This window comes from Diuraphis noxia, unplaced genomic scaffold (assembly GCF_037042655.1).
Source record: "Diuraphis noxia isolate RWA-SAM2 unplaced genomic scaffold, SU_Dnox_SAM2 contig0005, whole genome shotgun sequence".
Lineage (NCBI taxonomy): Eukaryota > Metazoa > Arthropoda > Insecta > Hemiptera > Aphididae > Diuraphis > Diuraphis noxia.
In genome coordinates this window covers 11,728,123-11,750,586 of record NW_028301715.1, presented here as the reverse complement: position 1 = coordinate 11,750,586, position 22,464 = coordinate 11,728,123, and the positions used below count along the sequence as shown (strand labels likewise).

At 32.4% G+C, this 22,464-nt stretch overlaps 1 protein-coding gene across 2 annotated transcripts; it reads left to right on the top strand.

The window, feature by feature from the left end:
• Positions 1-2,313: 2,313 nt before the first annotated feature.
• On the top strand, positions 2,314-21,368 carry LOC107169802 (salivary endonuclease-like). 2 transcript variants are annotated; one of them, XM_089228203.1, is made up of 5 exons: positions 2,314-2,533; positions 12,698-12,933; positions 17,135-17,697; positions 19,583-19,719; positions 20,580-21,368. In XM_089228203.1, exons 2-5 carry the CDS (start codon positions 12,846-12,848, stop codon positions 21,094-21,096), a joined length of 1,305 nt encoding a protein of 434 aa, XP_089084329.1. In that variant the 5' UTR covers positions 2,314-2,533; positions 12,698-12,845; the 3' UTR covers positions 21,097-21,368. The 2 variants fall into 2 exon arrangements, with proteins under 2 accessions (XP_089084329.1, XP_089084328.1); XM_089228202.1 differs by having other exon boundaries at positions 12,695-12,933.
• Positions 21,369-22,464: the final 1,096 nt, after the last annotated feature.

Below are 22,464 nucleotides of genomic sequence, written 5' to 3'. Positions count from 1 at the left end.
TTTAAAATTTATTTGACAATAAAAATTTTCGTATCCTAACAAGTATTAATTTTTTGAAGATGATTTAAAGAAAAATGTAATGAGAATAATGATATAGGTTTTGAAGACTTAATTGATCATTTTCAATAATATTCAATTATAATATTAAAGCCGGTCTTTATACGTTATAGTTAAATATTACATTTGGTAAATATATTATTTCGTATAATCTATAAATAATCTATGATTCTATGTAATTCATGATTGTATGAGACAAAAAATGTATATCCACTACCCGAGATGGGGTTCCAAACAACCTTTTTTGATATCATATTTGATTTACCGTTCCTAAACTTCAATTAAATAGCTGCAGGATTGTGTGTTGAATTTAGAAACACGCGAACTTTATAACTTAAAATTTTTATAACTTAACACTTCTATATAATACAATCGTTATATATTTATGTATTGAAATAAATTAATGCTTTATTTAAAAAAAAAAAGTTTATTCGGCTGCGTGTGAAAAATCATTGAATCTTGAAATTGGACAGTAATACGACGGCTTCTACACTTACATCAAAGTTAAGAGGAGTTTTGTTAGTGTAGAAACTATCTATAGTGAACACTGCAGTATATTACTGCTGTAAGGTCATTATTGCATTTTTTTTCTCACAAAATAGCATACTGCAGTTTCCATGACAGGAGAATTTTGAAATGCAGACGCATACCTTCATATTATATTTGGTTTATTAGGCAAAAAAATTAAATTAATCGTTTCACCTTAAAGAGACCGCCCAAATTCACAGGCACAATTATTAATAAAAACAGAAATATCAACCGACGACGTTTAATTGCAGTTTAATTAGCGGTATCTCAAGTGCTGTTGCCGACCACCATGAAAGGAATCCCATTAAAAACATCTCTCCGGCATGTCACGAAAATGATCGCCACCGGCTGTTAAACTGCCTTTCCTTTTCGTCCACCATTCGTTTAACCTCCAAAGCTATACTATATACACACCAAAACAGTAGCGCCACGTAAACAGCCCATTGATGGTGTAGTCGTACATATTTGATACGACAATATTTATTGTTTGGCACACAATGACGTATCCAAGTGAAATCGCACTGCAGTGGTTTCCCTATAATGCCGACACGGTCGCTTTACCATTATGAGCATTGTCATCGACAAACCGCTGAGGGCTGATGTTCAATATCTGCAGTTTGGATTGCAAACCAGCCGACGAACGCAACCGCACTGTTTACAATATAATATTATTATAGGTACATGTTTTCAATTGACATCATCGATCGTGATTGTATAACCGTATATTCTGTTCGTTAGGCTGCAGCACCTTGTGAATGCACACATTGCACACGTAGTGACCATATTATCCTTGCAAGTTGTTATTGATTTAGAATAAAATGTGTATTATAATATTGTGATATTGATTAATTATGGCTCAACTGCAGTCTCGGTCACAATATTATTATAACAGAACAGGTGCCTACGCAATACTGGGCCTCGTATTATACTGTACGCAACATTGTGACTTTAAACCACTACGACAGCGACAATATAATATTATAATATGATGCCAATCGAATCAGCGACGCATTATTGTCAAAATATGTTTTAAAAGCCCAAGAGTCCAACCCATTTTCTGAATGTCCTATCTTGGTACATAATCGATATTGTACAATAGACGATTAGGTAAATAAAAAGTTAAGCTAGATTACTTGGTTCAGTAATAGGTATAACGCTTTGACTGTGTCATTTCATATGGTCTTAATATAATAATATAATATTATTATAACCGTAATAATATATTACTGCAATATTTCGTTTAAATTTTTAATGCGCTTATTATGGCTTATAAGTTTTGATCGTAGTATTTAGGGTTTATCAAAATAGTTAATATGGGTTATTTTTAATTTCAATCAAATTGACATATTTAAAAAAGCGCAAAATAGTTTACACGAATAATCTACCTTCCTTAAGCTGGTGCTTGTGTGGTGAAGGCAGATAGGTATTTTTTACGTGTTTAAAATTAGCTATATCTTATTTATTATAGGTAAACACTATTCGCTATTTATTGTTAATTACTATCATTAGTACCATATAATGCAACGAAAATTCAGTTCAACGACAAATATTTCCACAGTATACATACATTCAAATTACCATGTGTCTGCTCTATTGCAATAAAAAAATTATTCAAACAATTAAATGTAATGAGCAAATACATTTTAAGTGTATACCTAATATGTTTTAAACTACGTTGAGTACCATGCAAATTAAATGCAAATTTATATACAAGTAACGTTATTTTATTATGGTACATTGCACTGTTCAGTTTGCACAAGTTCTAACTTAAATTTATTCTTACTTACTAACATCGTGTTCAATACAATTTTTTACTATTTTCTCCAATAGTTCCGTGGCAATTAGTTGATCGCCATAATTTTCAATCAACTTAGAAGACAAGTTTCTCTCATATGAAAGTGCATTTCATTTATAATTTGGATTTAGAAACATTCTATCCTGCACCTAAGTGAGTGAATATAATAAGGAGACGAATCCAATCACATTGTATTTATAATATCATTGACGACTATTTTTTAGATCCTGAACGAAGTGATGAATTTATTGATTTTACAATGATGTGTGTGTTTTTTTTTTTTTTTGTGTCTGTGTACAGCATAACTAGTCGAAATAATGGTTCGATTTCAAACTTTGGGGGTGGTTTCCGATGTAAAATTGAAGATCCTTGGTAAATTATAGAGGTCAAAATTAACATTTTCCAACAGTTTTCAAAAAAATTGATTTTTTTATATGGTTGTCATTCAAAAATAATCACTGTAAATACTTGAAATTTTCACCAAATGTTTATGTTAGTGTTATCTATATACAGTTTAATTTTCAAAAATTTTTGAGTTATTTATAGACCACTGAAATTTTCAATTTTTTTTTGAAGTGTCGGTAAAAAAATGTTGGACGACCAAAAAAACTTGAAAATTTAATACAAGGTTCCTTATGAGTTGTTCTTATTGCAAATAAAAAAAATTAAAAATCGTACGTTACAATTTTTTTTAATAAGCGTTTATAGTTCAAAATTTTACGAAATCTGTCGAAAACGCGAAAATTTGCAAGTAATTTTGAAGTTGAAAAATCATAAAAAATGTTCTGTTTTTAACTAAAGATTAAAAATACAACACTAAGTTTTCCATAAGTTTTCCTTCAAGTAGCTATAGAGAAAACTCGAAGCATCATTATAGGAAAAATTTTAAGTGCGTTTGAATTTTAAATTTTTACGAAATAGCGTAACGATAACGATTTATCCTCAAACCATTTTAAATATTCGTTATTATTCAAAAAGTATAAGTCGTAGATACTTGAAAATTTTATCAGTTATTTAGATTGCATTTTCTTTACATGATTTAATTTTCAAAATATTTTGACTTTTTTTGTGGTATTTATAGACAACTGAAACTTTCAATTTTTCTGAAATTTTTTTTTTGAAGTATCGATAAAATTTTTTTGGCCCCATCAAAATACTTGAAAATTTAATACAAAGTTCCTCATTAGTTATTCTTATAGTGATTAAAAAATTATAAAAATACATAGTCACGATTTTTTTTTTATTAGCATTTGAAGTTCAAATATTGACTTAATACGTAAAAATTACTAAATAATTTTCAAATTATCTTCGATCGAAATTCATAAAAGTTTTTCTTTTTAATTCTAAGATTTGAGAATGTAATACAAGGCTCATAATATATTTTTACAATAGCAGTTGAAAAATAAAATAAATGTATAGCCACAATTTTTTTTTACATGTATTCAAATTTTAATTTTGACAACATACGTAAAAATCACGAAAATTCGTAAATTATTTTATCCTAGAAATTCATAAAAATTTTCCTTTTATACCTAAGATTTGAAAATTTAATACAAGGCTCCTAAAGTATTTTTACAATAGCATTTGAAAAAATAAAAGAAATATATAGTCACACATTTTTTTTATAAGTATTTACAGTTCAAATTTTGACTAAATACATAAAAATTACGGCAATGTTCAAATTATTTTAGATCGAAATTCATAAAAGTTTTTCTTTTTAATTCTAAGATTTGAAAATTTAATACAATTACAGTAACATTTTCATTTTTAATACCTATCTAAGAATTGAACAATTAATGTAAGGTACCTACTTCATACTTTAAGCAAATTTAAAGTACCAGAATTACCTATAAATAGTAATGAAAAGGAGTACAAATTTGTTTTGATATGCCTTTGAAAATTAAATTTTTACGAAATCAGATATTTAAATGAAAAAAAAAATAACGATATTTTCCTTTAACCGTTTTAGATATTTTTATAGCTCAAAAAATATGAACCTAGATGTTTCACACTTTTCACCATTATACATATTGTTATTTCCAATACACAATGAAATTTTCAAAATATTTAAATCAATTTATATCACAAATCTATTCACACGGTACGTCATCAGTGTGACGGTATAAATGAATAACAATAATGATATGTTTATAATATAATGTTACTTGCCCATAACAATATAATACAATAGGTACATTATTATTGTGATGTTTTTGCAAAAATTAGCTTAACCTAAAAATAAAATATTCTTACTAATATAGCTCCCTCCCTCTCCTGTAAGGAGTCTGATTATATATTATATTTATAGTCGTGTAATGTGATTTTAAAGCATTAAAGTCTTCTGTTGCAAATATCAATAAATTACATCGCAAACAATAAATTACAAACATTGAATAATCATATACTACTTTTTCCAAACCTATCCGACGCGTGTTTTTCTCTTGCATTATTTTTTCAAAACATTTATTGCATTAACATTTGTTTATGTTTTCATTAATACGACTAGATGTTTGTCTAGTTATTCTAATTTATGTAAGTATATGAAGTTTCAAACGGATAAATTAACTAGGTTTAAAGAAATAAACTTGTAAGTTTTGAGCAGAACTTGTTTCCAGCGAATAAAAATATATATTTATTTCCAGTTATACATGAATATTTTTTATTCATGCAATTATTTCAAACGATATACCCAGGGATAATAATAAAAATAAACTGCACCCGAACATTAAGTTTCTCATTCAATTAGTTTTAGATATTACGATAATCTCATTTAATAATAATATAAATTATACTATATACGTTTATTGAAATTTATTGCATCGAAATCTTGTTTCTTATACTTATACACATATATACGTGGACGAGTTTTCTCTATTTTTCTCGTTAATAGGACGTCGTACCTGCGCACGTGTTGTCTCATAGCTTTTTACTAATAAATTCGGAACATCTACAATTTACGATCAGAAGAATCCATTTTATTCTGGAATTTTTAACTTAAGACTTAAGAGTAAATTGAAGTATTATTTAATTAAATGTTTAGTATAATATCCAAGGCTCCACAAATGCGAGTTCTTCACGATTATTTTAATATTTTGAAGCAATTATAAACATTTTGAAATTGTAAATTTTTATATTTTAATTATTCCTAATAACTCGTAACTTCAAAATTAAAATATCATAAAAAACATACATAATATGTTACCTTGTATAATATATTTTTACCTTTCGAATCGCTGATTCGTTAATTAGGTGTAACATCGAAAATTATATAGAGTAAAATTAATTTTTCTGATCATAACCTTACTATACTATGCACTTGTAAAACGAAGACAACACACGTGGGTACTAATAGATACGAGATTCATGGCGGATAAACGAAAACTTTCAAGGTCATTGAACGATTTCTCTCAACACCAAAATATTGTCAGTGTATAAATTTCTCGCCTGAATTTCAATCAACTATTTTGGTTCAACTGCAACGCTGAATCAAGTGCCTATACGTTTTTTATTGTCTTTTATTTGTATTATCTTTCTTATACGCACGTCTCCATATTACACATTTTTGTTATTATTACTGTTTATTATTATTATTATTATTATTACGAAGTACGCCGAAACCTGACGCAGAGAAAGCTTACAAACGGGGATGTTATAAAGACAATTAGTATTTATACCATCACGAAGAGTTCAGTAGCAGTAGAATCGACTGAGATCCGGTATCTGCGTATATCAATATATGATATATTATACAGGGTATAATTCGAGAATTTAATTACAATGTTTAATGCCCGAATAAATATAATATATGTATAGTTATACACGTAAACCTTGTATTTTATATATAAGTATACATAAATCTAGGTATAGGTTGTAAATTTTTAAACGTTAATAAAACATCATATTACTGTTACATCTATACGACATATTAATGATGCAATGTGTAAATAAAATATAATTTGTGGAACGAAGATATTAGATAAAGTTTTGAATTCATACAAGTTGAGACAAAGTATAAAAGCGGTTTTAATGTCGGCCGATGATTTATTGTTTTCATCATAAAACATGACGTATATTTTCGATTAACTATGTAAATTGTATTTTATTTCATCAGAACACATTTCGTTCTTTATATTATAGGCACAAAATATGCTGCGGCTGAGACCATGCTAGTATCACTATAGTCTTCCTCCTCACACATTGACACCAGAATATAGTGTAACAATTATTATTACCATCATACGTTTGACATTAACAATTAACGATAAGTCATCGCATTAAAAAAAAGGAGCTTGTATAGTTAGTATACAGACTACAGAGTCCATACGAGAATTCTTTGATATTTGTGACTACAGTTTAGTTTTTCTCTAGACGTAATAAAGGTAAACGACATACTTGAACCAGCTACAACTAGAACTTTTCCACTGCTCAATAAAGAATAGTTAGCAGAAAAAAATTACATGAAATTGTAAAACACTTTTACCGATTCACTCAAAGTGCAATGTCTAAATTTCCAGCATATAAAACCAATTTCGTTCAGTAATTTGAATTTTGATAAATATTTTCAGTTCATCGTTAAATATTTACTTTTATAAAAATAATTTCAATTAATATTACCGTATCATTCATATCATAATATACTAAATAGTTATGTCATAATTTACTTTTATGATTGAGTTATTAGTTACTATCAATCTTTGTCGTGGCTAATTTCCATCTTGTGTTTATATTAACTCTCCAATTGAACTATAATAATTGCAGCTATACAGTGCGCCTGAGCTGGTTAACAATTTGCTTACGTAGAAAACTGATATCAAAAATGAAAACCTTAACATTCCTATACGCAGTTTCTTTGCTCTAAAATTGTTATAACAAAAATTATAAATCAATATTATACATATATACTATATATATTATATTTTATGTTTAAACAAATCGCTGTACAGATATTACTGTCAACCCACTCAATCGAACTATATACAATATTATTATTATTTTATAAATTCGAGTAAAAGTATTTTTTTTTTAGGAACCCTGATTTTTTTTTTTTAATTTTTACAATATAATTTACAATTCGTTACTAATTAAAACAATAAGTAAAATAAAAGGAACACTGATTAAAAATAGTTCTTGACTACACGATTAAAATATCATTATTATTCACATCGTAAATTACAGTTATTATAATAATTGTATTACTCGCGTGCGTATGATATTACGTCAATATTACAATCATCATATTATGATGTGTATAACATCATAATGATACGTGATATGGTACAATCAATATTACTTATTCTCTATATAGGTAGGTACCCGTTGTGAACTCCAGCCATTATCAATCGTCGGTCAACAACAATATTTCTACAATCGATACAGCAGCCTGTGGCACGTAAACATTAAAAAATAAATATCTTTCCTACCGCTATACACGAATTAATAATGTCGTTTTGATGGTAAAAAAAAATAACACCGAGCGAGTGAATAATAATTATATATTAAGCCAAATAGTGATCGACTCGATAATATGTAATTAAATATCCAAATACGGATTTTCACTATACCTTTCGCGTCATCATGCGATACGATTTTTTCATCATCCCCCGTACCCCGCGCAATGCTCCCACTCGTGGGCGCACCCGTCGAGACTATTCTATATAACATATAATAATAATCACCGAAGGGGCTTTTTTAAAGTCTGTTTTTGTCCGTTCGTAGTCTTCATTTTTTGGTAACGGTTAGTATATAGATACTAATTACTAAGTAGGTGTGTTTGTGTGTGTGTGTAGTATAATTGCCTGGCGAATAGAGACATAATTTGTCCGGCACGCACGCGATGCTATGCGCTGACTGTGGTTGTCGCGCAATTAATTGTGCTGTTCGCATCTGTCTCACGCCTTGATTTGAAGATATTTGCGCAGAGAATTCCGTCTGAGAGAAGCGTCACTGCCATTGCGCACCACCATCTTGTGACCGAGGTAGAGCAATGTTTTAGTGCAATGCTTTAGTGCTTACCTACACGTGTGTGTCTACAGGGCGTTTCATCGCTTTTGACTTTGCAAGTAAAATGTTTTCTTCAAATGTATGAACTCTCAATGCACAATCGGTCATATCTGCAGTCTTAAAATAAAAAATAGTTATATTTCTTTCAATTCTTAAGCTAAACATGTGAAAACTCTAAGTTCTTTACAAGTATAATATAACAATGATGGGAAATAAATTGATTTGTTCATTATTTGTTTAGATGAACTTGAGACCTTCGATGGCATTTCTATAGTGTTTTGGATTTTCGGGGAGGATCGTGGCGAGACATGCTGTATTGTATGTATATATATATATATATATATATATATATATATAATATAGCGTATAATATATTATGTACAAGGGGGGAAAGTCGAACTGGTCGGTGGACGGATTCGACGAGAGCAAAAAAAAAACCAGTCACCACACATTGCTCCGACTTCCGAGAACGTATATACATTATTATATTATTGAGTACAGTTCGACGGCATTATTATTATTGCCTACCATTCGCGAGCATTGCATACAAATGGAGTTTATTCGTCCGGTCGGCTGATATAGTCACATCGATCACAATTCACGGCCCCCGTGTATGTGAAGACTTAAACGCACGCTGCGATAAATGTATTCCGCCATAAACGAGGAGCGACGTTAAATTCATAAAATGTTATAATTAAATTGGTAGCAACAATAATAAATTCTTTTGGAATTAAATCAAATCAATACATAATGTACAGTTTTCTATTTAACATACCTTTCATCACTTTGGTTGGCAATTTACGTCAATAATTTATATAAAATTATACTATATTACAACATGCTATCAATATACAAAAATATAAAACAATTTGCCTACACGAATATTTTTCAAGGCGCTCGGCTGTAAGCTGCAATACTTTGATTTCATGCTCATTTTTTATTTTTATTTTTGTCATTGTCAAGAAGATAACGGTCCATGATACCTACTGAACATGTTTTTTCATTATCGACAAGTATCATAAACTCTAAAGTATTTTAAACACTTATTTGTACTGAGCAGGCCCATATATTATTATAATAATTTCAAAACTAAAATAATATGTTAAAAATATAAAACGTCGCAATAGCAGGTAATAATAAAATTATAAGCATTATTTCGATATGCTAACATATTATATATATAGAATTTACTAGAGCTTCGTAGTGTATCGTTGACCATTGTTATTCGATATTATAAAGGATTTATAATATTTGTTTTTTAATTGATTGCATTGTACTTAAGTGCCTATATAATTAAATTAAAAATTGTTTTCATTGTATATAATTCAATCTACCGTCACATTCTGTCAAATATCGGAATATAACAACATTGAAACATATATGGGTTTAGATCACAGAGAACGAACGCTTGAAAAATACGAATGATTATGTTATTATTTAATATTATCATTGTAAAATTGTAAGAAGTTTTAAACAGGCAATTTCGATGTTTTTTTTATTAAATAAATAAAATCTAAATATAAGTAGAGTGCTGATCTAGGTAGATCAGCCGACTAGGCATCCCCGCTCAACAGGCTGGTGAATATTGTAACAGGTGTGCATTCGAAAGCCGACTGATGTGACAATGAATAGTGTGCCTATTGCCTATATCAGCACGACGTTACGTAAACGGTTTTTACATTCATTGGTGAAAACTCAGTGTTTTCACCTATTATTATGTACCTACTCTACATAACATTATTATAAATTATAATGACGTTGTAGAGTGACTTTATGCGTCAGTGCCATCGTCAGATTTGTATATAAAGTATATTATAAGAATGCGCCAACTGAACGCCCCCGTATAGGGTCATTTTCAGGGGGCGGGAACAAAATAAAACTTCATTCTAAAAGCTATAAGTTTGTTCGAACGATAATAATTAGACCTCAAGCCTGGGCTCGGCTGCTTTGATATTGAATTTCCGCAACATCTAACACACATGATATTATGTTATTTTTCACTAGCTCTCGAAGATAATAATATGTCGTCGTAGCCGAGTTGCGTACACTTGACACTGGAGCACGTGCGGCCAACTCATTATTTTATCAATAACGTTATATAAAACGACTTTACACAGCCTCAGCTGGACACTTACCGCGCGGTACATTAAATGGTAATGTGTGTTATAATTATACGTACCGTGTGCTGCAGGTGCATACGGCAATTTATGGTATCGCAAAAATGCAACATTGCAACATATTACGACACAGTTTGTTTTCCATTCTTTTTGACGAATTAATAACATGAAAAATGTTCCCTCGCCGTAGCTATATATAACGGCGACGATGCGTGCGACGTCGACCTGTTCCGTTTTTGCGCATTTCGATCGATCGTCGGCACACGGAAATACGGAATCATAAGAATATTATATACCACGCATACCGCATGTTCTATACCTGTCCGGTTCCGTCCGAGTAGTTGCCAAACAGTTCGCGATGATGATATTATTCTATTAGCGCCACGAGACCAGTTTTATTATAACTCGTCGATAAATTACCGCGCGTTCTTATAGGTAATAATATTATATTTTATTATACCGTTTCGGTTTTTCGTTCTTACGATTCGCCAAACATCACATTAGCACGACTATTATATACCTGTACAGGCTGTACAGTGTATAATATTATGATCTTCACGGCCGTATACACAGTTTTATGGCCATACAAGTGAGTACAGCAAGTTTATATTATGTTTATTCAAATATATACTGTTGGTAAATATTTATAAAATTATAACACGTCATCAGCTGTCGGCGGTACACTCATTTATCCGTATCATCATAACATCGTAACCGTAAACATATAACCCGTTATTTCGAACAGTGCGTTGCGGTGGTCACGTTTTCCTAAAAATATTGTCGTGTTCCTACCTACGGAAATATTATAACGATTTTATGGAGTGTGTCCGAAGTGAGCACCTCTCTTATTGGTCGTATCATTATTGATCTCGGCGGTTGTATTTTGAATGTCTTTCAATTCGACAGCTGAACGTGACGTCGCCGTCGAGCAATCGATGCAGGTGTCTGTCGCCGAGACTTCGCCGTACTTTTTAAGTAAAAAACAATGTTTTCGGATACAGCTGATTACACTGCGGTCTGTGAAATCTCGAATTAATTTCTATAATAATACTGTATAATAATAATAATAATACTGTATACAAATATATCTAATATATATATAGTGCGTGTGTTCGTTTCACTTGTTATGGTTTTTATCACTTCGATCGATCATCCCGATGTCAACACTTATTACTGTATATACGTGGGTGAATATTGAATATCATATGAAATAATAATATGTAACTGTAGCTACAGGAAATGTTTACGTATGCTGCATATTCGGTATTTTTATACTCTATAATCTATTCTTAATCAAATTGGAATCTCAGAAATAAATGATAAATCCACTAAAATTTTAGATAGTAAATTAGTAACTTAAGACCTCACATTAAATAGTATTATGGTATTAAAATATAGGTATTGCATTTTTCGTCGTTGTTATGTTGACGCAATTTAAAATGTATCTTTATGTTATTGAAAAACTTATTAATAAGCCTTGGCGTGATTTAAACGATCGTTTATTTGTATTTAGATATAAAAAATACACGACGACTTTCGCACTACTACATAACATTATGATCAAACTTCAATTAATTAGATAACGTATGGGTACTTGACTCTATATATATATATGTATAGTTATTGGATTGTATTGAGATACAGTTAATTGTTTTGATATGTTCGATAAATTAGTTATACACACTTATATATTTGCTAAAATTAATAATTAACTATTTATTAAAATACTGTTATATGTTTATACACGTACAATGTATTTACCTAACAACTTTCTCGAGATGTAAATTATCGGTCTATAAATATTATTAATATTAAAAAGGATGATTAGTGATCACACCAATAGGCAATAATTATTCCAGTAATTAGAATTAGGTGCTTAACTAAAATGCAAGCTCTTGTTAATTTTTAAAACGATAGTTATACAACCTCTTAAAAGCGAGACACTTATAATATAAAATATATAATTAGAGGCACTTATTGTACCTGTGCAACAATACAAAAATTAATCGTTCTGATTATTTCACATATTATTTGCCAAATCACTTATAGGTGCCATAATTTATTTAGGTATTGGCGATGATTAGATTTAAAACGGTATGCGCACTTCGAAAATCATACATTTCTTAAATTCAGTAGGCATAAGCACCTATAATATAGCTCACATCAAATGCATATTGTACTCGTTCGTTGTCTACAGCAGAAGAGTTAGCCGTTCCAAGTGACTGCGGGAGACGGGAAACGGATTTCACCGAGCAAAGGACTACCAATTATAGCCAAAGGAGCAGACCCGAGGACAGCAGTGAAAAGTCGTGTTAAATCATAAGAATTAATAACATACACGTGTGAAAATGTATTTAACTGAATTTACTGCAGTATGTTTAATCGTTTGTTCGTTGCTAAGTCCAACCGTCTATTCTAAGGAAATCAATCGAATGGGTAAAGTATACTGAGCACACAATATTATAACATATTTTATAACTAATATATATTTTATAACACATCCCGAACAGTGCCGGATTAATGTAAATAGGCAATTACCTTGAGTGACAAATCTTATAAATGCAATGTTCGTTTAATCTTTAATGTATATAAATTATAGGTGTCTTGATAATAATTATTAGTAATATAAATAAATGATAAATTTTCATATTATGTAGGTATGCGATTATATATTATACGTCTTATTAGAATTGCACTTAGATAGTTGTTAATTATTGGGTACTTATTATAGTACTTGACTCCAACTTCTTGATAGATAATTTAAACTGAAGGCTTAATATGTCGTATTATTATGTGTAGATATAATACTGTTGAAACTTGAAATATTACTATACATAAGTATATAATACGTTGAATTAGTTTCAATGTTGATACTTTTCTGACTTTTGAACTTTTTCAGCAGTTCTGGCTTTCCCATGTCATGCTCACTATAAAGTCCGAATAGGTGATTTTTAAATTGAATTCGCATTAAAATCGGATTAAATAATACTATCTATACTTTCTATACTATATTTCTACTAGAACTCAATTTTGTTCTCTGATCCACTGATCAACTATATCAGTCAAAATATTCTTTCAACATTTACGTTATGAACAGCCATGGCTTATATAAGTACTGCGCGTCACATAAAAATTAAATTAAATTTTATTTCTTAAAAGCATAATGTATATTATATTCAGTGTGGCGTAAAAACAGAAAATATGTACTGAAAGTGGTTTATTAATTTTATCATCGATGAAACATTATCTTTCTCAAATAATAATAATAATATCTTCTTTTTTTTCCGTTTTAACCGACGACGCCATCGTTTATTGACAGTATCAAAATATATTAATACATACGTGGGAGGCAGACGAGACAGCTCCCCGACTTACCTCGTTCAAGCATTTCAAAGTTTTGTTTTAACAATTAAATTTTACATTAACAAAGGTCAATCTGAATTTTATGCATTACAAGTTTTACTTGACTTCTTCCTGTCCTTCTCGGGCCGACCGGAGTCCGCCGCCCTTGAATTCGCGTGCCTGTCATCCGATTGGCGAGCCGACCGGAGTCCACCACTCTGGATGTTTCGTTCTCCATCAGGGAGGTCGCACGTTCCCCTGTACCCTTCGCAAGGCCTCTTCCTCGCGTTCATCCTTTTCCTTGGTCGACAGAATCGTCTCGACCGTGCGGATGAACTCCAGGCGATTAGTTTCGAACTGTTTGATAATTCTCCTTCGGGCTTGGGCGTCTTCTGGCAAGTCATGTGACAGGGGACCACACAGGATTTCCTCAACGTCGCCCGCGTTCGGAGGTCGCCTCATAATCTCAGTCATTCGAACGCGGTCGTCAATCCATCTCGGGCAGGTAAAAACCGTGTGCTCTGCAGTGTCGTTGGGGTTGACGCAGTATACGCAATAACTGTCGTCCGCCCGATTAAACCTCTTCAGGTAGCTCCGGAAGCACCCGTGCCCCGAAAGCACCTGCGTCAGTCGGAAAGTCAGGGTTAGCGGTGGCTTTGTTAGCCAGCGCCCAGCGTCAGGGAGAAGCCGGTATGTCCATCTGCCTTTATCAGACCGGTCCCACCGAGCTTGCCAAGCTGCAATGCTGATTATTCTCTCTTGGTTTTTAACGGTGTTCGGGACGACGTCAGTCTGGTCGTCCAGGCGAACCCGAACTCTAGCCCTTTCTGTTGCTAGCAGGTCTGCAGGTAGCATTGAGGCCAATACTGACGAAGCGTCGGCCGAAACTGTCCTGTAGGCACGTATGTTATGCGGAGTGCGACTGCCCTCTGCGCTCTTGCCAATTCTGCGCGATTCTTAGCCGTTTTTGTCCCGCGGACGGAATAATAATAATATCTATATAGATAATCACGAACCTACTACAGATCATAATTTAGCTTTTCAGTGTTTAGAACTGCTGTCAAAAAGGAAGCTGAAGAAGTCGTATATACACGATCAAAAAAACTAAAGCGTAAGAAAATTTAAGAAATTAATCTCGTTTCAAGGAGGTAATAGTTTATAATAACATTAAATTATTGAGAGAATCGGCTTTTATAGGATTCGAAAAAAATAATTTTCCCGAAATTTCCCAAAACTACTTAAGAAGCGTTTGACCAACAGTTTAAAGCTCAATAGTCAATATCAAAACTAATAATAGGAATATATGATGTAGATAAAATGTAATAACTAATATTTATACTAAATACAATACCTGTATTATAGCTACGAGGACAGATATGCAAAATAATATATAAGTACTTTTACTACTTAAACTTATACTATAATTATATGCTGTATCTATTAATATATGACGTGTTTAATACTTTAATGCATATAATTACCAGTTTTAATCGATGGTTTACGCGGTAAAACTTCTATGAGAACTCATAGTCCGTCATTTTGTCCGTTATTAACGAATAAATACTAATGCATAACATATAAATGCATAATTTTCTATTTCTGTAGATTTACAATACCTACCATTATTATAGGTACTTATACTCATGCGCGTTGCTGTGCCTATATATTACATACTTATAAACCTTACGCACAGATTTCACATCGATTTTCAACAACATATATGAACATTGAACGCGTTACCTTTCTAGCACCTGCTCGTTGGCTATACACATATAAGATGATGACCTCAAATAATATATAACACGACATTGCATCAAATTATCATAAATAGGTAACGGCGGTTTCCGACAAAGGCTCGCGATTGAACCAAGCCCATGCAGCGGGTTAGGTTAGGTTAGGTTAGTGATTAAAAGCTTTATTAGCTCGTTTACAAATAGTGCCGCCGCCGCGACGCAGGTTCATACGAATAATGTATAATATTAATATGTATTTATTATTGTTTGACTTGCTGTTTTCTAGAACGTTTTAATGATTCATCCGATATACGCGTATATTATAATATGCATACCAAGAAATAAATTTTAATTCGTTCGATATGAGTAATATTTAAACCTTAACTCGATAATCGCATAACAATAATAATATCTACAGAGCGGCAATATCATAAATACAATATGCATAATATAATTAGGTATATACCGTGAATTGGATCGAAGGGGATAAGTTCCTGTTGCATTCATGTCTATAGGTATAAGATGTCTTTCTGCAGTTATTGTCTTACGCATAAAAAAAAACAAGTGGCCATGATACGTAGGTACTACGCGTGGTATAATATATACATTCTATGAATATGAAAAACATCGATATCAATACGTTTGAAATAAATTAACTAACCGGGCTGGGCTGGCTGCAGTGTTTGGCCATTATTACCTACTACGATTATAGGTACGTCAAAACGTATAAACACTAAACGATAATAATATTATGCTGAAAACCGTGTAGTTACAGCAGGTTTACACGTATACGATAAACATCGAATATTGAAATTATATAGTGTAACTAAAATTGTGGGAATTGTTTATGTACCGGTAATCGGTAAAGTGTGACAATTGCCGATAATAGTTGTTCGATAAACGATAAAAAAATTATCACCAGCTCGGCGGAACGACAGTGTAAGAATAAAATGTGTGTTCTTCATTTCGATTCGACTAGGCGCGCTTTTTTTCATGATACAAGGACGTATAGGTTAGGTATACCCCACTTGCACTGCACACTTTTTCGTGCTATTTCCAAATCGTATTAAAACACGGAAAAAAATTGTCTACGAGTTTTAAGCAAAACAATGGTTAAAGTATTTTTCACCAAATTACAATAGTTTGGTCGTTGTTATATTTTTATTTTACTTTTGTTTAATTATTATTTGCGAGGGATATGGCCTAGCCGATAATAAATTCCCTTAAGAAATTGGCTTTAAAAGATTTTAAGATTTTAAAACAAGAAATAAGAATTCATGGACATTATCATAACAGAAATTAAACATATGTTTTTCAACTAGTTTAAAACTACGAGTATAATTATTAGTATAGAGACATAATAATACTTTGAAAACCATTATAATTATACCATTTACCTAATTTATATTTTTAATAACAAATCAATATAATACTACAATCCATGAAATTTAATGGTCAAACATTGTGTGGGGGGTCATAACCCCCCCCCCCTCAACTTGAATGATAGTATTCACTCCAGAACCAATTCCAAATTACGCCACTGACCGATAATATTATTATAGATGAAAACGAGGACGACTGTTCGCTATGGGTGGCCGAAAAAGACCAACCTAAAATGCCCATACCGTTCATGACGAACGGCAAACACTACTCGATCATCTATCCGAACGCGAAGGGCAGGCTGGACGTGGGCAGAGGGCGCAGTTTCATGTTGTCGTGCGCCACCTCCAATTTCGCGGCCAGCGAACTGCGGAATGGCGATTTCTCCGATGTGTTGGTCACGTGCGTCGGCGGCGACGTGCTCATGTACAAGGGCCATACGTACCGGTACGCGTACTTCCAGTGCGACGACATGCCCAAGTCGGAACTCCGAGTCACCGACGAAAAATGCCAGCCGGCCAAATACACCGTGGCCGTGGTCGGTTTCCGGACGGATTTCGCGTTCCTCCGGCTGTACGGCATATGCTTCGACAAGTCGACCAAGAACAGCCTGTACACTTGGTATGACGCCCGTTCGCCGTACTACGACAACCATCAGATATACAGCAAGCGACCGTCTTTCAGCAAATCCAGAGAGCTGTACGGCAACACGGACGTGAACAAGAAATACACTTTCAAAGAACAGGTAATAATAAGAAAACTGCAGCTGCAGACCTGCGGAATTTATAGAGGCGTCGGGCGCGGTGCACTTTCTGCAGATCTGAAACAATGTTAACGATCAAAATCAGACCGTTCTAAATGGGTCTACGAGCCACGTGATCGTTTTCCCTGTAAATTCGTTTTTGATCATTCAAAAAATGGTTTCATTTCATCTTTCCGTAGGCCTATAATCGTAAATTCATAGGAGTTCGCAGATTTCTTTCGCAGTGTACGCCGGTGATGTGTTGACATAATATACCTACCTAACCAAAACAAGAAAATAACTCCCCAAAACCTATCGATATAAAATACCTAACTCATTTCATAATGCAAATATAAGCGCGATATTATGTGACTTGATTCCCGAGACCTATATTTTATGTATTAGTTGATTCCCAGGTCATTATTAGGTATGTATACGAGTTGATTCCCGGGTCATTAAGAGGTAGGTATGATTTGATTCCCTATATTGTTGTATAACCTCATTATCTGTAGATACCAATTTATAAGAACAATGTGATAGACATTTTTACCAAATTACTAAAAAAAATTATATTTTTTACTAAATTACTAAACTTTTTTGTAGTTTTTTACCTAATTACTAAATGTTTTTCATAATTTTTTTAATAAATTATAAATATAATATAATATAATACAAAAACATAATTAATAAATAAAAATTGAATGATTTTCGAAATATGAAAAAACTAAAAAAAAAAACAAAATTTTTGAGAAACTTGTCGGCCAACCTCCTCGTGGTGTTTCTTGGGTTATGCTAATAGGCTAAATATTTTACTAAACATTGAAAAAAATATATAATTACCCGGGAATCAACTCGTACGCAGCCAATATAAGAATCTAAACATAGGCGGATAGGGCTACCGGGCAACCGGGCATTTCCTGGTGGGCCCCTCCCCTTCGTATTTCGGCCAAATAGGCCAAAAATTGCCTATCCGCCCATGAATCTAAATGAAAATAAAAATAATAAAATCTAATTATTAATATATTTTCATTTCCTCTTGACACCCAATATTTTCATAAGAAAAAGAAAGAAAAAAAAATCAAGATATTCAAATTCTAATCATAAAATAAGATACTACGCGAGTCTATGGACTATCTAAGTGTTAGCAGTTTATGATTCTGATCAAAAAAAAAAAAAAAATTACAACTAAAAACTATGTGATTATGACAACTCTGAAGGCGATGCCCAGAATCCCTCCTGTGCACACCTATATGATTGCAATGCACGTGTTTGCACTATTTACAGCACTTCTCTTATTAATAACATTCGGCTCAGACACCATTAAAATATTATCAGCCCGAGATAAACGATAACGATCGGCTGCATGAAAAATTTTTCATTTGCATTATATCGTATACAAATATACAATAATGTAGATGATAAAATTTAATATCTTATGATTTTGCCATTAACGATGCCGTTTAAATTGTTTTATATGTTATATCACATTTATACAAATATTTTAAGAACAGAATATATACCTATACTACCTTCATATTATGTGTCTAATATTATAAAAAAATTGATACCTTTTACCAAGCATTTGTATGCAAATATAAATCTATAATACGATTCTAATACATATTATTCTTACTATTCATTTTTTTTTTAAACATTGTGAGCATGAATATTTTAATTTTCAATATAATTTGCATGATATAAGTTTGAAGATCATTTTAAAGTCACCAAGAATGATCTTGGTCAATGGTTACCTAATATCTACCTATAATAAAAATAATTATTATTATTCCATCAAATATTTAAAAATTATTATAACATAAATATATTACACGTCAACACGATATTATAATGATTTATTATACCTAACTAAAAATAATTGTCGACTTAGAAACAAACGGTGGCGAAAATACTCAGATCGAACGAACTTGCGGATAAGTACATCAAAAATGATAGCAAACACTCGCTGTCCCGGGGCCATTACGCAGCCAAGGCTGACTTCTTCTTTGATTACGAACAGATTGCAACGTAAGTAAAATACCTAACCGTAGTTATTATATAAAACTACAGCCTACAGCAGCGACACTTTAGGTAGTTACACGTAGGTAATTGCAGCGTTAAAGTCAGTGTGGTGCATAGACATTCTTAGAGCATATTTCAGTCATGATTTTTAAATCGAGAGACACTATTATGTGGATGTCATAGCGACATAGTAATCCAAAGTGATACTAAATAAATTGACAATTACCAACTATAGGCACCCACTTATTTTATGAGTAAATAAAAATTTAATTTAAATTCTATAGTATACAAATTTACAACTCAGTGATATCTCTATTGTACCTTAAGCAAGATCAAAACATGGCTCATATAGTGCCAATACACTATACTAATAAACAAATAAAGTCCAAAAGAGGATTTGTCTATGTGGCATGTGCGATGATATGGAATGGGGAGAGCGAAGTCGCCCCTCGTGTACTCGGTTACTCGATCGCGAGACCAGTTAAAATGAAAAGCGAAAAAAAAGAACCCAGCCAAAAAATACGTACCTATGTTTAAATATAGGCTGCACTACAATAATTAGCGCATAGGTACGTGAACAAATCGTTCCAGGAAGACTCAAGTAGGTACCTATTTTTTTAGAGAACTAATCGTGTAACTAAGATAGTATAAGATGATATCATTTTTAAAACGACCTTATATTCTTGTGGACCTAAGTAACTTCGCCCTGCTTACCACCACCCCCCCCCCCAACTTTTTTCTGAAATCAAATAATTTTTGGTCATTCAAGAGGACACCCAGTTTTTACCTATCTATACAATACATACTCCTAATATAGGTATTATACAAAATGTGATTTACACATATTATGTATTGTATTATCATAGGTTTTACTACGCCAACGTGGCCCCGCAGTGGCAGATCTTCAATGGCGACATGTGGGCCGATCTGGAGCAGACGACCCGAACAAAGTTGAGCAGCGAGAACGGCACGTCCAAACACGTGATCGTCACCGGGGCGTACGACGTGTGTACGCTGGCCGACGTGGACGGCGTCCAACAACCACTGTACCTCGACCTGCCCGGTAGCATACCAGTGCCGCTGTTCTACTGGAAGCTGTACTACGACGTGGACGCGGCGGACGGCATCGTGTACATTGGTCTCAACAACCCGTACAAGGAGATCGACGACAGCGTGTACATATGTCCCAACATATGTCCGGCCGGTTACCACGGTCGCGGTTACCAAGGCAGCGATCCACGGAAAGATCAGCCCGCCGCCGGGGCCCACGAGAACGATCAGGATTCGGACGCCAACGACGGGCTCATCTACTGCTGTACCAAAGAGTCGTTCGAGGAGGCTTACGGCAAGCTGGACCCGATCGTATACCGACAGCTGATGTGAACACGAAATCCTAACTAGACGCAGGCCCCTCGTGTTATATACAGTTACCTCTACCTATATCACTATACTACATTATATGTTATTTATGGTTGCGACGAACGACGTATATTCCTAGATTCTTAGCTACATTCGTTATCCGTGGGCATTCACATTTAGAATTACTTTTCGTCATACAATTAAGTACTATTCGTTACTGAATTAATATTAAAAGCAATCGTGTTGCATATACCTATACAAATAGTTAATCAATAAAATATATATTATATTGCAAATGTTTAATGTATTTTTGTGAAAACGATTGTGCGTTTCAGCGTTTGTTAGTATCCGGTAACTGTACTGAACCGAATGGCACTATATTTTGAGATTCGGAGAGTTTTTCAATAACCCATATAGGTTGCTATGGAGTGGATCACACAAGAATTTTATCTTGGCTCATGAGTCACGAAGATCGAATAATCTTTTCAGATTTATATATTCTCTTACGCTACACGTATGTAATATAAAAAAAAGTACTGAAAATAAGAAATTTAAAATTGAATTAAAGTCTTTATGGGAAAAAATAAGATAGCCAATTTGTAAATCAGATTTTAAGAAAAATGTTGACGGTAAAAACATTTCAAGTCAAGAATTTTATTTTTATACATTTTTTTTTAGTGTATTAGTTTGAAAAGAATTACCTTTTTGAAAATATTATTTTTGAGAGTTTTCTGACAAGAGTATATTTCTTAAATTATTTATTAACCATATAATTTTTACAATTTTTTTCATTCGTTTAAGTAGCATTATAATTTTTTTTTTTTTTTTGTCAGGTCTTCCTGTTACACCATGCATACCTAGAGTTGAGATCATAAAGTAACAGAAATAAAAGATAACTAGATAAGTTCTATGATCTATATAAATATTTTTTAAAAGATGTCAAAAAAGTGAGCCATCGGGAAATGTTTTACAGGTGTGAAACATAAAAATTATTTCGTAAAGAAAATATGCAAGAACAACGAAAGGATTGTATATCAAAGGAAATAAACTGCTAAAAATAAGTACCTTTCATAAATACTTGATTCTTTCCAAGAGTTTATCCTAAAAGGCTAAAATATGGAAAATTTATAGTAGCTTATTTTTGAGCATACCTATTGAATTCAAAATTAAATTTTCCTATTAGTTCATTTAATACAAATGCTTGGGTAAGTTCTCTTAGGAATCAAACTCTTTCAATGTAAAGCTAGTAAGCTAGTACTCTAAAATCATTTAAATAAATTTATAATTGGTGACACATTATATTTTGCTACATACAACTTTCAAGTGTTGTTAGTATACACTTCACTTTTTGTGCTAGGTTCACAAAATGTGTTGTAGTACATACAATTTTGG

What these genes read in the sequence shown, in the direction of transcription:
- LOC107169802 (XM_089228203.1), top strand. Translation starts at nt 12,846, where the DNA reads ATGTATTTAACTGAATTTACTGCAGTATGTTTAATCGTTTGTTCGTTG. An exon ending in TAAGGAAATCAATCGAATGG is followed by an intron (nt 12,934 to 17,134) that starts GTAAAGTATACT and finishes ATATTATTATAG; the next exon opens with ATGAAAACGAGGACGACTGT. An exon ending in GATTACGAACAGATTGCAAC is followed by an intron (nt 19,720 to 20,579) that starts GTAAGTAAAATA and finishes GTATTATCATAG; the next exon opens with GTTTTACTACGCCAACGTGG.